Source organism: Heterodontus francisci, unplaced genomic scaffold (genome assembly GCF_036365525.1).
Source record: "Heterodontus francisci isolate sHetFra1 unplaced genomic scaffold, sHetFra1.hap1 HAP1_SCAFFOLD_1545, whole genome shotgun sequence".
NCBI lineage: Eukaryota > Metazoa > Chordata > Chondrichthyes > Heterodontiformes > Heterodontidae > Heterodontus > Heterodontus francisci.
Window position 1 is genome coordinate 9,491 of NW_027140340.1, and position 16,073 is coordinate 25,563.

The 16,073-nt window shown below is 48.2% G+C and overlaps 1 protein-coding gene across 1 annotated transcript in view; it reads left to right on the forward strand.

Annotated features, from left to right (window-relative positions):
- Window positions 1–543: 543 nt before the first annotated feature.
- The window catches only part of LOC137359310 (uncharacterized protein C14orf93-like), a 49,845-nt gene continuing 34,315 nt past the window's right edge, over window positions 544–16,073 (forward strand). The window contains exons 1-2 of the mRNA XM_068025333.1: window positions 544–748; window positions 9,203–9,955. Of these exons, the coding sequence (XP_067881434.1) occupies window positions 9,518–9,955 (438 nt within the window). The 5' untranslated portion in view covers window positions 544–748; window positions 9,203–9,517. The remainder of the gene's footprint in view (window positions 749–9,202; window positions 9,956–16,073) is intronic.

Sequence of the window (16,073 nt, forward strand, 5' to 3'; positions counted from 1 at the left end):
ACAACATCACACCTCCCACCCCGCCCCATAACGTATCCACCAATCAGCTGCCGGAGGGGCGGTGACGGGCAGACCAATGCCCCAATCAGCGTATGACTTCACGCTGCCGGCTGGGCGAATGAGCGCCAAGGGTGCGGGTGGGACGGGCGGTCCTCTGATTGACGCCGGGGGTGACCAATGAGTACGCGGACTCGAATTGACAGCCTGACGGAACCTATCGGAAGACAGACTGCAAGTGCGGGGGGAGGGGGAGGGGGGGAGGGTGGAGAAGGGGCGGGGTGAGTCACCTGGTGGCCACTGTACACCAGAAGCTAGATTGACAAGGAGGCAGGCCACGTGGGGTGCCGCAGCCAAGCAGATCGCGGATCGGGAAGCTGACCAATGAGATGTCAGGGGCGGGATTCTGGGTCAGAAGGCGGGCTGACGACTGGCCGCGGGGATTAAGCGACAGCGCGATGAACCAATCGGAGGAGAGTGAGCGGAGCGGGCGTGCTCTCCCGCTGGCGGCTGTGTACCAGGAGCTTGATGGACAGGGAGGCGGGGTACATGGGCAGTCGCAGCCAATCGGATCGTGGCGGCGGCAGGCGCTTTGATGGATGGGGTTGCTGCCAGTCAGAGGAGAAATAACGTTTTGACGGACAGTCAGGGCGGCCACTCTCAGGCGGTGATGGGGGCGGGTTTCTTCTCCGGGGCCGGCCCGGCGTGTGTACACGGCCGCTTTGCCGTTGTGCACACGGAGCTGGAGCCGGTGGGTACACGGGGTGTGGGGATGATTGGGGGGGGGGGTGGGGGGAGTGAGGTTATTTTTAATTGTACAATCAGGAAGGTTTCAATGTATTTTTTCCAAAAAGAATTCCAATATCAGGACCTCAACTTTCCCCTGGAGAAAGTTGGAAACTTTGTATATCCGTCTGAGGCGGTGTACACAGGCCCCAAGCTGCAGCTTCCAGAAGCTTCGGCAAGGCTGGAGAAAAGGGGCGGGGCCTCTGAGGCCCCACCTCCCTCCACATCCGGGCTCCCGGCGGCGGCCGTTAGTTTTCAAATCCAGCACGCGCCGGGTCAGTGACGTAGGCGGAGGAGCAGCGCAAGCGCGCGGAGGGGGGGGGGGGCCAGAAGGGGGAAGCAAAAGGGGAGGGACAAGACGGCAGTGAGGGTGGGGCCAAGCGAGGGGTGGGGCCAGCAGGTGAGAAAGGGTGGGGCCAAGCGAGGGGTGGGGCCAGCACGTGAGAAAGGGTGGGGCCAACCGAGGGGCGGGGCCAGCAGTGCACAGGGTGTGGGACCAGCAGGGGAGGGGAGGGTGTGGGACCAGCAGGGGAGGGGGGGGTGTGGGACCAGCAGGGGAGGGGGGGGTGGGGCCAAGCGAGGGGCGGGGCCAGCTGTGGACAGGGGGTGGGACCAGCAGGGGAGGGGGGGTGGGGCCAAGCGAGGGGCGGGGCCAGCTGTGGACAGGGGGTGGGACCAGCAGGGGAGGGGGCGGGGCCAAGCGAGGGGCGGGGCCAGCTGTGGACAGGGGGTGGGACCAGCAGGGGAGGGGGGGTGGGGCTGGCAACGGGAAAGGTGGATGGTCAAGTGGGGGAGGCGTTGGCTGGGGGAGGGAGAGGGAGAGGGGTCAGCAGAGGGATGGGGCTGGGTCGGTTGTTGGAGAAGGGGAGCGGCTGGATGATGGGGGGGGGATCAGTAGGGGAAGAAAGGGAGGGGTAGAAGGGGTCAGTAGGAGGGAGGGGAGGGGTCAGAGGGGTAGAATGGGAGTGGTCAGCAGGGGGGGTGGCTTCAGCAGAGGGGAGGGGGAGGGGTCAGTAGGGGGGAGAGGTCAGTAGGGGTAGAGGGGGAGCGGTCAGTAGGGGTAGAAGGGGATGGGTCAGTAGTGGGGAGCGGTCAGTAAGGGTAGAAGGAGAGGGGTCAGGAGGGGAGGGGTAGAAGGGGAAGGAGGGGAGTGGTCAGCAGGTGTAGAAGGGGAGGGGTCAGTAGGGGGGAGTGGTCAGTAGGGGTAGAAGGGGAGGGGTCAGGAGGGGAGGGGCAGAAGGGGAAGGAGGGGAGCGGTCAGCAAGCGTAGAAGGGGAGGGGTCAGTAGGGGTAGAAGGGGAGGGGTCAGCAAGGGGAAGGGTCAGTAGAGGAAGAAGGGGAGGGGAGGGGCAGCTCTGCAATCTCTCACCATTTAAGATTCTATGCTTTTTTATTCTTCCTGCCAAAATGGACAATTTCACATTTTCCCATATTATACTCCATTTGCCAGATCTTTGCCCACTCACTGAATCTATCTATATCCCTTTGTTGCCTCCTTATGTCCTCTTCACAACTTACTTTCCTACCTATCTTTGTGTCATCAGCAAATTTAGCAATCATACCTTCCATCCTTTCATCCAAGTCATTGATATAAATTGTAAAAAGTTGAGGCCCCAGCACTGATCCCTGTGGCACACCACTTGTTACATCTTGCCAACCAGAAAATGACCCATTTGTGCCTATTCTCTGTTTCCTGATAGCTCGCCAATCTTCCATCCATGCCAACATGTTATTCCCTACACTGGACACAGTTCCAGTCTCCATGTCCCTCAGTTCGACCACACTCAGATCACTGTACACAGTTCCAGTCTCCATGTCCCTCAGTTCGACCACACTCAGAACACTGTTCACAGTTCCAGTCTCCATGTCCCTCAGTTCGACCACACTCAGATCACTGTACACAGTTCCAGTCTCCATGTCCCTCAGTTCGACCACACTCAGATCACTGTACACAGTTCCAGTCTCCATGTCCCTCAGTTCGACCACACTCAGAACACTGTTCACAGTTCCAGTCTCCATGTCCCTCAGTTCGACCACACTCAGATCACTGAACACAGTTCCAGTCTCCATGTCCCTCAGTTCGACCACACTCAGATCACTGTGTACAGTTCCAGTCTCCATGTCCCTCAGTTCGACCACACTCAGAACACTGTTCACAGTTCCAGTCTCCATGTCCCTCAGTTCGACCACACTCAGATCACTGAACACAGTTCCAGTCTCCATGTCCCTCAGTTCGACCACACTCAGATCACTGTGTACAGTTCCAGTCTCCATGTCCCTCAGTTCGACCACACTCAGATCACTGTACACAGTTCCAGTCTCCATGTCCCTCAGTTCGACCACACTCAGAACACTGTTCACAGTTCCAGTCTCCATGTCCCTCAGTTCGACCACACTCAGAACACTGTTCACAGTTCCAGTCTCCATGTCCCTCAGTTCGACCACACTCAGATCACTGAACACAGTTCCAGTCTCCATGTCCCTCAGTTCGACCACACTCAGATCACTGTGTACAGTTCCAGTCTCCATGTCCCTCAGTTCGACCACACTCAGATCACTGTACACAGTTCCAGTCTCCATGTCCCTCAGTTCGACCACACTCAGAACACTGTTCACAGTTCCAGTCTCCATGTCCCTCAGTTCGACCACACTCAGAACACTGTTCACAGTTCCAGTCTCCATGTCCCTCAGTTCGACCACACTCAGATCACTGTACACAGTTCCAGTCTCCATGTCCCTCAGTTCGACCACACTCAGATCACTGAACACAGTTCCAGTCTCCATGTCCCTCAGTTCGACCACACTCAGATCACTGTGTACAGTTCCAGTCTCCATGTCCCTCAGTTCGACCACACTCAGATCACTGTACACAGTTCCAGTCTCCATGTCCCTCAGTTCGACCACACTCAGATCACTGTGTACAGTTCCAGTCTCCATGTCCCTCAGTTCGACCACACTCAGATCACTGAACACAGTTCCAGTCTCCATGTCCCTCAGTTCGACCACACTCAGATCACTGTACACAGTTCCAGTCTCCATGTCCCTCAGTTCGACCACACTCAGATCACTGTGTACAGTTCCAGTCTCCATGTCCCTCAGTTCGACCACACTCAGAACACTGTTCACAGTTCCAGTCTCCATGTCCCTCAGTTCGACCACACTCAGATCACTGTGTACAGTTCCAGTCTCCATGTCCCTCAGTTCGACCACACTCAGATCACTGTACACAGTTCCAGTCTCCATGTCCCTCAGTTCGACCACACTCAGATCACTGTGTACAGTTCCAGTCTCCATGTCCCTCAGTTCGACCACACTCAGATCACTGTGTACAGTTCCAGTCTCCATGTCCCTCAGTTCGACCACACTCAGATCACTGAACACAGTTCCAGTCTCCATGTCCCTCAGTTCGACCACACTCAGAACACTGTTCACAGTTCCAGTCTCCATGTCCCTCAGTTCGACCACACTCAGAACACTGTTCACAGTTCCAGTCTCCATGTCCCTCAGTTCGACCACACTCAGATCACTGTGTACAGTTCCAGTCTCCATGTCCCTCAGTTCGACCACACTCAGATCACTGTACACAGTTCCAGTCTCCATGTCCCTCAGTTCGACCACACTCAGATCACTGTGTACAGTTCCAGTCTCCATGTCCCTCAGTTCGACCACACTCAGAACACTGTTCACAGTTCCAGTCTCCATGTCCCTCAGTTCGACCACACTCAGATCACTGAACACAGTTCCAGTCTCCATGTCCCTCAGTCCGACCACACTCAGATCACTGTACACAGTTCCAGTCTCCATGTCCCTCAGTTCGACCACACTCAGAACACTGTTCACAGTTCCAGTCTCCATGTCCCTCAGTTCGACCACACTCAGAACACTGTTCACAGTTCCAGTCTCCATGTCCCTCAGTCCGACCACACTCAGATCACTGTACACAGTTCCAGTCTCCATGTCCCTCAGTTCGACCACACTCAGATCACTGAACACAGTTCCAGTCTCCATGTCCCTCAGTTCGACCACACTCAGATCACTGTGTACAGTTCCAGTCTCCATGTCCCTCAGTTCGACCACACTCAGATCACTGTACACAGTTCCAGTCTCCATGTCCCTCAGTTCGACCACACTCAGATCACTGTGTACAGTTCCAGTCTCCATGTCCCTCAGTTCGACCACACTCAGAACACTGTTCACAGTTCCAGTCTCCATGTCCCTCAGTTCGACCACACTCAGAACACTGTTCACAGTTCCGGTCTCCATGTTATAAATTGGATCGAGAGGCACGAGAGATGGTGCAAAAACGATTCCCAAGGATAATCCCAGAACTGAGATGTTATAACTATCAGCAAAGATTGAACAGGCTGGGACTCTATTCCCTGGGAGAGGCCACACTGAGGTGTGACCTGATCGAGGTCTTTAATTTCATGGAAAGGTTTCGATAAGGTCGACGTAGAGAAGATGTTTCCACTTGCGGGTGAGACCAGAACTAGGGGCCATCAATATAAGACAGTCAGTGAAAAATCCAATTGGGAATTCAGGAGAAACTTCTTTACCCAGGGAGTGGGGAGAATGTGGAACTCACTATCACAGGGAGTGGGGAGAATGTGGAAATTGCTATCACAGGGAGTGGGGAGAATGTGGAACTCGCTATCACAGGGAGTGGGGAGAATGTGGAACTCACTATCACAGGGAGTGGGGAGAATGTGGAACTCACTATCACAGGGAGTGGGGAGAATGTGGAACTCACTATCACGGGGAGTGGGGAGAATGTGGAACTCACTATCACAGGGAGTGGGGCGAATGTGGAACTCGCTATCACGGAGAGTGGGGAGAATGTGGAACTTGCTATCATGGGAAGTGGGGAGAATGTGGAACTCGCTATCACAGGGAGTGGGGCGAATGTGGAACTCGCTATCACGGGGAGTGGGGAGAATGTGGAACTCACTATCACGGGGAGTGGGGAGAATGTGGAACTCGCTATCACGGGGAGTGGGGAGAATGTGAAACTCGCTATCACAGGGAGTGGGGAGAATGTGGAACTCGCTATCGCAGGGAGTGGGGAGAATGTGGAACTCACTATCACAGGGAGTGGGGAGAATGTGGAACTCGCTATCGCAGGGAGTGGGGAGAATGTGGAACTCGCTATCACAGGGAGTGGGGAGAATGTGGAACTCGCTATCGCAGGGAGTGGGGAGAATGTGGAACTCGCTATCGCAGGGAGTGGGGAGAATGTGGAACTCGCTATCGCAGGGAGTGGGGAGAATGTGGAACTCGCTATCGCAGGGAGTGGGGAGAATGTGGAACTCGCTATCGCAGGGAGTGGGGAGAATGTGGAACTCACTATCACAGGGAGTGGGGAGAATGTGGAACTCGCTATCGCAGGGAGTGGGGAGAATGTGGAACTCGCTATCGCAGGGAGTGGGGAGAATGTGGAACTCACTATCACAGGGAGTGGGGAGAATGTGGAACTCGCTATCGCAGGGAGTGGGGAGAATGTGGAACTCGCTATCACAGGGAGTGGGGAGAATGTGGAACTCGCTATCGCAGGGAGTGGGGAGAATGTGGAACTCGCTATCACGGGGAGTGGGGAGAATGTGAAACTCGCTATCACAGGGAGTGGGGAGAATGTGGAACTCGCTATCGCAGGGAGTGGGGAGAATGTGGAACTCACTATCACAGGGAGTGGGGAGAATGTGAAACTCGCTATCACAGGGAGTGGGGAGAATGTGGAACTCGCTATCGCAGGGAGTGGGGAGAATGTGGAACTCACTATCACAGGGAGTGGGGAGAATGTGGAACTCATTATCGCAGGGAGTGGGGAGAATGTGGAACTCGCTGTCACGAGGAGTGGGGAGAATGTGGACATCGCTGTCACGGGAAGTGGGGAGAATGTGGAACTCGCTGTCGCAGGGATAGGGGAGAATGGAACTCGCTATCGCAGGGAGTGGGGAGAATGTGGACATCGCTGTCGCGGGAAGTGGGGAGAATGTGGAACTCGCTATCACAGGGAGTGGGGAGAATGTGGAACTCGATATCACGGGGAGTGGGGAGAATGTGGAACTCGCTATCACAGGGAGTGGGGAGAATGTGGAACTCACTGTCACAGGGAGTGGGGAGAATGTGGAACTTGCTATCGCTGAGAGTGGGGAGAATGTGGAACTCACTGTCACGGGGAGTGAGGAGAATGTGGAACTCACTGTCACGGGGAGTGGGGAGAATGTGGAACTTGCTATCGCTGAGAGTGGGGAGAATGTGGAACTCACTATCACGGGGAGTGGGGAGAATGTGGAACTTGCTATCGCTGAGAGTGGGGAGAATGTGGAACTCACTATCACGGGGAGTGGGGAGAATGTGGAACTCACTGTCACAGGGAGTGGGGAGAATGTGGAACTTGCTATCGCAGGGAGTGGGGAGAATGTGGAACTCGCTATCACGGGGAGTGGGGAGAATGTGGAACTCACTGTCACAGGGAGTGGGGAGAATGTGGAACTCACTATCACGGGGAGTGGGGAGAATGTGGAACTCACTATCACAGGGAGTGGGGAGAATGTGGAACTCACTATCACGGGGAGTGGGGAGAATGTGGAACTCACTGTCACAGGGAGTGGGGAGAATGTGGAACTCACTATCACAGGGAGTGGGGTGAATGTGGAACTCACTATCACGGGGAGTGGGGAGAATGTGGAACTCACTGTCACAGGGAGTGGGGAGAATGTGGAACTTGCTATCGCTGAGAGTGGGGAGAATGTGGAACTCACTATCACAGGGAGTGGGGAGAATGTGGAACTCACTATCACAGGGAGTGGGGAGAATGTGGAACTTGCTATCGCAGGGAGTGGGGAGAATGTGGAACTCGCTATCACGGGGAGTGGGGAGAATGTGGAACTCACTGTCACAGGGAGTGGGGAGAATGTGGAACTCACTAACACGGGGAGTGGGGAGAATGTGGAACTCACTATCACAGGGAGTGGGGAGAATGTGGAACTCACTATCACGGGGAGTGGGGAGAATGTGGAACTCACTGTCACAGGGAGTGGGGAGAATGTGGAACTCACTATCACAGGGAGTGGGGTGAATGTGGAACTCACTATCACGGGGAGTGGGGAGAATGTGGAACTCACTGTCACAGGGAGTGGGGAGAATGTGGAACTTGCTATCGCTGAGAGTGGGGAGAATGTGGAACTCACTATCACAGGGAGTGGGGAGAATGTGGAACTCACTATCACGGGGAGTGGGGAGAATGTGGAACTCACTATCACAGGGAGTGGGGAGAATGTGGAACTCACTATCACGGGGAGTGGGGAGAATGTGGAACTCACTGTCACAGGGAGTGGGGAGAATGTGGAACTCACTATCACAGGGAGTGGGGTGAATGTGGAACTCACTATCACGGGGAGTGGGGAGAATGTGGAACTCACTATCACGGCGAGTGGGGAGAATGTGGAACTCACTGTCACAGGGAGTGGGGAGAATGTGGAACTCACTATCACAGGGAGTGGGGAGAATGTGGAACTTGCTATCGCAGGGAGTGGGGAGAATGTGGAACTCACTATCACAGGGAGTGGGGAGAATGTGGAACTCGCTATCACAGGGAGTGGGGAGAATGTGGAACTCGCTATCACAGGGAGTGGGAAGAATGTGGAACTTGCTATCACAGGGAGTGGGGAGAATGTGGAACTCACTATCACAGGGAATGGGGAGAATGTGGAACTCACTATCACAGGGAGTGGGGAGAATGTGGAACTTGCTATCACAGGGAGTGGGGAGAATGTGGAACTCACTATCACAGGGAATGGGGAGAATGTGGAACTCACTATCACAGGGAGTGGGGAGAATGTGGAACTCACTATCACAGGGAGTGGGGAGAATGTGGAACTCGCTATCACAGGGAGTGGGGAGAATGTGGAACTCACTATCACAGGGAGTGGGGAGAATGTGGAACTCGCTATCACGGAGTGGGGAGAATGTGGAACTCACTATCACAGGGAGTGGGGAGAATGTGGAACTCGCTATCACAGGGAGTGGGGAGAATGTGGAACTCACTATCACAGGGAATGGGGAGAATGTGGAACTCACTATCACAGGGAGTGGGGAGAATGTGGAACTCACTATCACAGGGAGTGGTTGAGGTGAACTGTGTCGATGTATTTTAGGGGGAAGCTGGATAAACACGAGGCAGAGAGGAATAGACGGAGACAGAGATGGTGATGGTTGGGGGTGGGTGGAGGCTTGTGTGTAGCAGGAACACTGGCATGGAGCAGATGGGCCGAATGGACTGTTCCAGTGAATGGAACATGCCCTGTGAAATGGTTTCTACTCTTTCTCTTTGAGCTCTAATTGAAAGAAGGCGTGACTCGGACGGGCGGAAACGAGCAACGCCGAACGGTCGGTAATTTCCCCCCTCCGTCTCTTGCAGAAGATCCGAGCGTGAGACAGAAAGAGAGGCAAGCTGTTCCCCGAAAGGCGGGAGTGAAGGAGGTGGCGAGGCCAAATGGCATCCTGATGTAGCGGCCCTTTGAGCGAGTGAAAAAGCACAAGCGGAGTGCGCGTCGTAGCCAGGCCCTCCGGAGAGCAGATCCTTGGAGCTGGATGGTGTGGGAGCCGGGGACGAAGAACTCGGGACAGGCAGAGGAAGCGGGCCAAAGTCCGATGGCCCGTCTTCGGTAACCTCCCCCCACTGCCCCGTGACCTTGCTCGCACTTCCCACCCCGCCCTCCAACAGCCGTGGGGAATGTCTTTCAGCGCCACGATTCTATTCACAGCCCCGGGGCGGGCGGAGGTGACGCAGGAAGCGGGCGCGGGCGAAAGCCAGGGCCCCGCCACAGTCACTGTGGGCGGCCAGGGCGTGGCGGTCAACAGCACGGAGCAGCTCCTCCACCTCATTTACCAGCGTCTGCAGACGGCGGCCTCCGCGGCTGAGGAGGCCCTCGCCATCGCCCGGGCCAACCAGCAGATCCTACGCGGGCTGCAGCTGGAGGTGAGCAGGCTGGCGAAGGTGACAGACGAGGCCCGGGAACCCATCCCCTCCCCAGACAAGGTGCCCGCCTCACCAGAAGATGTCAAAGCCCGTCTGGAAATCGTCACACAGCCAGAGGAGCTGCTGGAAATCAGAGCGGTAACACCACCAAACAGTCAGGTCCACACAGACACCACATCGGCACAGAACAATGTATGTATATGTGAATTCTCTGCAATACACACTCAATAATAGACACAGGGGTTGCTATTCTCTATAATATACACAGGAGCTGCTATTCTCTATAATATACACAGGAGCTGCTATTCTCTATAATATCCACAGGAGCTGCTATTCTCTATAATATAAACAGGAGCTGCTATTCTCTATAATATACACAGGGGCTGCTATTCTCTAATATACACAGGGGCTGCTATTCTCTATAATATACACAGGGGCTGCTATTCTCTAATATACACAGGGGCTGCTATTCTCTATAATATCCACAGGAGCTGCTATTCTCTATAATATAAACAGGAGCTGCTATTCTCTATAATATACACAGGGGCTGCTATTCTCTAATATACACAGGAGCTGCTATTCACAAAAATATACACAGGAGCTGCTATTCTCTATAATATCCACAGGAGCTGCTATTCACTATAATATACACAGGAGCTGCTATTCACAAAAATATACACAGGAGCTGATATTCTCTATAATATACGCAGGAGCTGCTATTCTCTATAATATACAGGAGCTGCTATTCACTATAATATACACAGGAGCTGCTATTCTCTATAATATCCACAGGAGCTGCTATTCACGATAATATACACAGGAGCTGCTATTCACTATAATATACACAGGAGCTGCTATTCACTATAATATACACAGGAGCTGCTATTCTCTATAATATGCACAGGAGCTGCTATTCACTATAATATACACAGCAGCTGCTATTCTCTATAATATCCACAGGAGCTGCTATTCTCTCTAATATACACAGGAGCTGCTATTCTCTATAATATACACAGGAGCTGCTATTCACTATAATATACACAGGAGCTGCTATTCTCTATAATATCCACAGGAGCTGCTATTCACTATAATATACACAGGAGCTGCTATTCACTATAATATACAGGAGCTGCTATTCACTATAATATACACAGGAGCTGCTATTCACTATAATATACACAGGAGCTGCTATTCACTATAATATACACAGGAGCTGCTATTCTCTATAATATGCACAGGAGCTGCTATTCACTATAATATACACAGGAGCTGCTATTCACTATAATATACACAGGAGCTGCTATTCTCTATAATATACACAGGAGCTGCTATTCACTATAATATACACAGGAGCTGCTATTCTCTATAATATACACAGGAGCTGCTATTCTCTATAATATACACAGGAGCTGCTATTCACTATAATATACACAGGAGCTGCTATTCTCTATAATATCCACAGGAGCTGCTATTCACTGTAATATACACAGGAGCTGCTATTCACTGTAATATACAGGAGCTGCTATTCACTATAATATACACAGGAGCTGCTATTCACTATAATATACACAGGAGCTGCTATTCACTATAATATACACAGGAGCTGCTATTCACTATAATATACACAGGAGCTGCTATTCTCTATAATATACACAGGAGCTGCTATTCACTATAATATACACAGGAGCTGCTATTCTCTATAATATCCACAGGAGCTGCTATTCACTATAATATACACAGGAGCTGCTATTCACTATAATATACACAGGAGCTGCTATTCACTATAATATACACAGGAGCTGCTATTCTCTATAATATATACAGGAGCTGCTATTCACTATAATATACACAGGAGCTGCTATTCACTATAATATACACAGGAGCTGCTATTCACTATAATATACACAGGAGCTGCTATTCACTATAATATACACAGGAGCTGCTATTCACTATAATATACACAGGAGCTGCTATTCACTATAATATACACAGGAGCTGCTATTCACTATAATATACAGGAGCTGCTATTCACTATAATATACACAGGAGCTGCTATTCACTATAATATACACAGGAGCTGCTATTCACTATAATATACACAGGAGCTGCTATTCACTATAATACACACAGGAGCTGCTATTCACTATAATATACACAGGAGCTGCTATTCACTATAATATACACAGGAGCTGCTATTCACTATAATATACACAGGAGCTGCTATTCACTATAATATACACAGGAGCTGCTATTCACTATAATATACACAGGAGCTGCTATTCACTATAATATACAGGAGCTGCTATTCACTATAATATACACAGGAGCTGCTATTCACTATAATATACACAGGAGCTGCTATTCACTATAATATACACAGGAGCTGCTATTCACTATAATACACACAGGAGCTGCTATTCACTATAATATACACAGGAGCTGCTATTCACTATAATATACACAGGAGCTGCTATTCACTATAATATACACAGGAGCTGCTATTCACTATAATATACACAGGAGCTGCTATTCTCTATAATATACACAGGAGCTGCTATTCACTATAATATACACAGGGGCTGCTATTCACTATAATATACACAGGAGTTGCTATTCACTATAATATACACAGGAGCTGCTATTCTCTATAATATACAGGAGCTGCTATTCACTATAATATACACAGGAGCTGCTATTCACTATAATATAAACAGGAGCTGCTATTCACTATAATATACACAGGAGCTGCTATTCTCTATAAAATCCACAGGAGCTGCTATTCACTATAATATACACAGGAGCTGCTATTCACTATAATATACAGGAGCTGCTATTCACTATAATATACACAGGAGCTGCTATTCTCTATAATATCCACAGGAGCTGCTATTCACCATAATATACACAGGAGCTGCTATTCTCTATAATATACACAGGAGCTGCTATTCACTATAATATACACAGGAGCTGCTATTCTTTATAATATCCACAGGAGCTGCTATTCACTATAATATACACAGGAGCTGCTATTCACTATAATATACAGGAGCTGCTATTCACTATAATATACACAGGAGCTGCTATTCACTATAATATACACAGGAGCTGCTATTCACTATAATACACACAGGAGCTGCTATTCACTATAATATACACAGGAGCTGCTATTCACTATAATACACACAGGAGCTGCTATTCACTATAATATACACAGGAGCTGCTATTCTCTATAATATACACAGGAGCTGCTATTCACTATAATATACACAGGAGCTGCTATTCACTATAATATAGACAGGAGCTGCTATTCACTATAATATAAACAGGAGCTGCTAATCACTACAATATACACAGGAGCTGCTATTCACTATAATATAGACAGGAGCTGCTATTGACTATAATATAAACAGGAGCTGCTATTCACTATAATATGCACAGGAGCTGCTATTCACTATAATATAAACAGGAGCTGCTATTCACTATAATATACACAGGAGCTGCTATTCACTATAATATACACAGGAGCTGCTATTCACTATAATATACACAGGAGCTGCTATTCACTATAATATACACAGGAGCTGCTATTCACTATAATATACAGGAGCTGCTATTCACTATAATATACACAGGAGCTGCTATTCACTATAATATACACAGGAGCTGCTATTCACTATAATATACACAGGAGCTGCTATTCACTATAATACACACAGGAGCTGCTATTCACTATAATATACACAGGAGCTGCTATTCACTATAATATACACAGGAGCTGCTATTCACTATAATATACACAGGAGCTGCTATTCACTATAATATACACAGGAGCTGCTATTCTCTATAATATACACAGGAGCTGCTATTCACTATAATATACACAGGGGCTGCTATTCACTATAATATACACAGGAGTTGCTATTCACTATAATATACACAGGAGCTGCTATTCTCTATAATATACAGGAGCTGCTATTCACTATAATATACACAGGAGCTGCTATTCACTATAATATAAACAGGAGCTGCTATTCACTATAATATACACAGGAGCTGCTATTCTCTATAAAATCCACAGGAGCTGCTATTCACTATAATATACACAGGAGCTGCTATTCACTATAATATACAGGAGCTGCTATTCACTATAATATACACAGGAGCTGCTATTCTCTATGATATCCACAGGAGCTGCTATTCACTATAATACACACAGGAGCTGCTATTCACTATAATATACACAGGAGCTGCTATTCTCTATAATATACACAGGAGCTGCTATTCACTATAATATACACAGGAGCTGCTATTCACTATAATATAGACAGGAGCTGCTATTCACTATAATATAAACAGGAGCTGCTAATCACTACAATATACACAGGAGCTGCTATTCACTATAATATAGACAGGAGCTGCTATTGACTATAATATAAACAGGAGCTGCTATTCACTATAATATGCACAGGAGCTGCTATTCACTATAATATAAACAGGAGCTGCTATTCACTATAATATACACAGGAGCTGCTATTCACTATAATATACACAGGAGCTGCTATTCACTATAATATACACAGGAGCTGCTATTCACTATAATATACACAGGAGCTGCTATTCACTATAATATACAGGAGCTGCTATTCACTATAATATACACAGGAGCTGCTATTCACTATAATATACACAGGAGCTGCTATTCACTATAATATACACAGGAGCTGCTATTCACTATAATACACACAGGAGCTGCTATTCACTATAATATACACAGGAGCTGCTATTCACTATAATATACACAGGAGCTGCTATTCACTATAATATACACAGGAGCTGCTATTCACTATAATATACACAGGAGCTGCTATTCTCTATAATATACACAGGAGCTGCTATTCACTATAATATACACAGGGGCTGCTATTCACTATAATATACACAGGAGTTGCTATTCACTATAATATACACAGGAGCTGCTATTCTCTATAATATACAGGAGCTGCTATTCACTATAATATACACAGGAGCTGCTATTCACTATAATATAAACAGGAGCTGCTATTCACTATAATATACACAGGAGCTGCTATTCTCTATAAAATCCACAGGAGCTGCTATTCACTATAATATACACAGGAGCTGCTATTCACTATAATATACAGGAGCTGCTATTCACTATAATATACACAGGAGCTGCTATTCTCTATAATATCCACAGGAGCTGCTATTCACTATAATATACACAGGAGCTGCTATTCTCTATAATATACACAGGAGCTGCTATTCACTATAATATACACAGGAGCTGCTATTCTTTATAATATCCACAGGAGCTGCTATTCACTATAATATACACAGGAGCTGCTATTCACTATAATATACAGGAGCTGCTATTCACTATAATATACACAGGAGCTGCTATTCACTATAATATACACAGGAGCTGCTATTCACTATAATACACACAGGAGCTGCTATTCACTATAATATACACAGGAGCTGCTATTCACTATAATACACACAGGAGCTGCTATTCACTATAATATACACAGGAGCTGCTATTCTCTATAATATACACAGGAGCTGCTATTCACTATAATATACACAGGAGCTGCTATTCACTATAATATAGACAGGAGCTGCTATTCACTATAATATAAACAGGAGCTGCTAATCACTACAATATACACAGGAGCTGCTATTCACTATAATATAGACAGGAGCTGCTATTGACTATAATATAAACAGGAGCTGCTATTCACTATAATATGCACAGGAGCTGCTATTCACTATAATATAAACAGGAGCTGCTATTCACTATAATATAAACAGGAGCTGCTATTCTCCATAATATATACAGGAGCTGCTATTCACTATAATATAAACAGGAGCTGCTATTCACTATAATATACACAGGAGCTGCTATTCACTATAATATACAGGATCTGCTATTCACTATAATATACACAGGAGCTGCTATTCACTATAATATACACAGGAGCTGCTATTCACTATAATATACACAGGAGCTGCTATTCTCTATAATATGCACAGGAGCTGCTATTCACTATAATATACACAGGAGCTGCTATTCACTATAATATACACAGGAGCTGCTATTCTCTATAATATACACAGGAGCTGCTATTCACTATAATATACACAGGAGCTGCTATTCTCTATAATATACACAGGAGCTGCTATTCTCTATAATATACACAGGAGCTGCTATTCACTATAATATACACAGGAGCTGCTATTCTCTATAATATCCACAGGAGCTGCTATTCACTGTAATATACACAGGAGC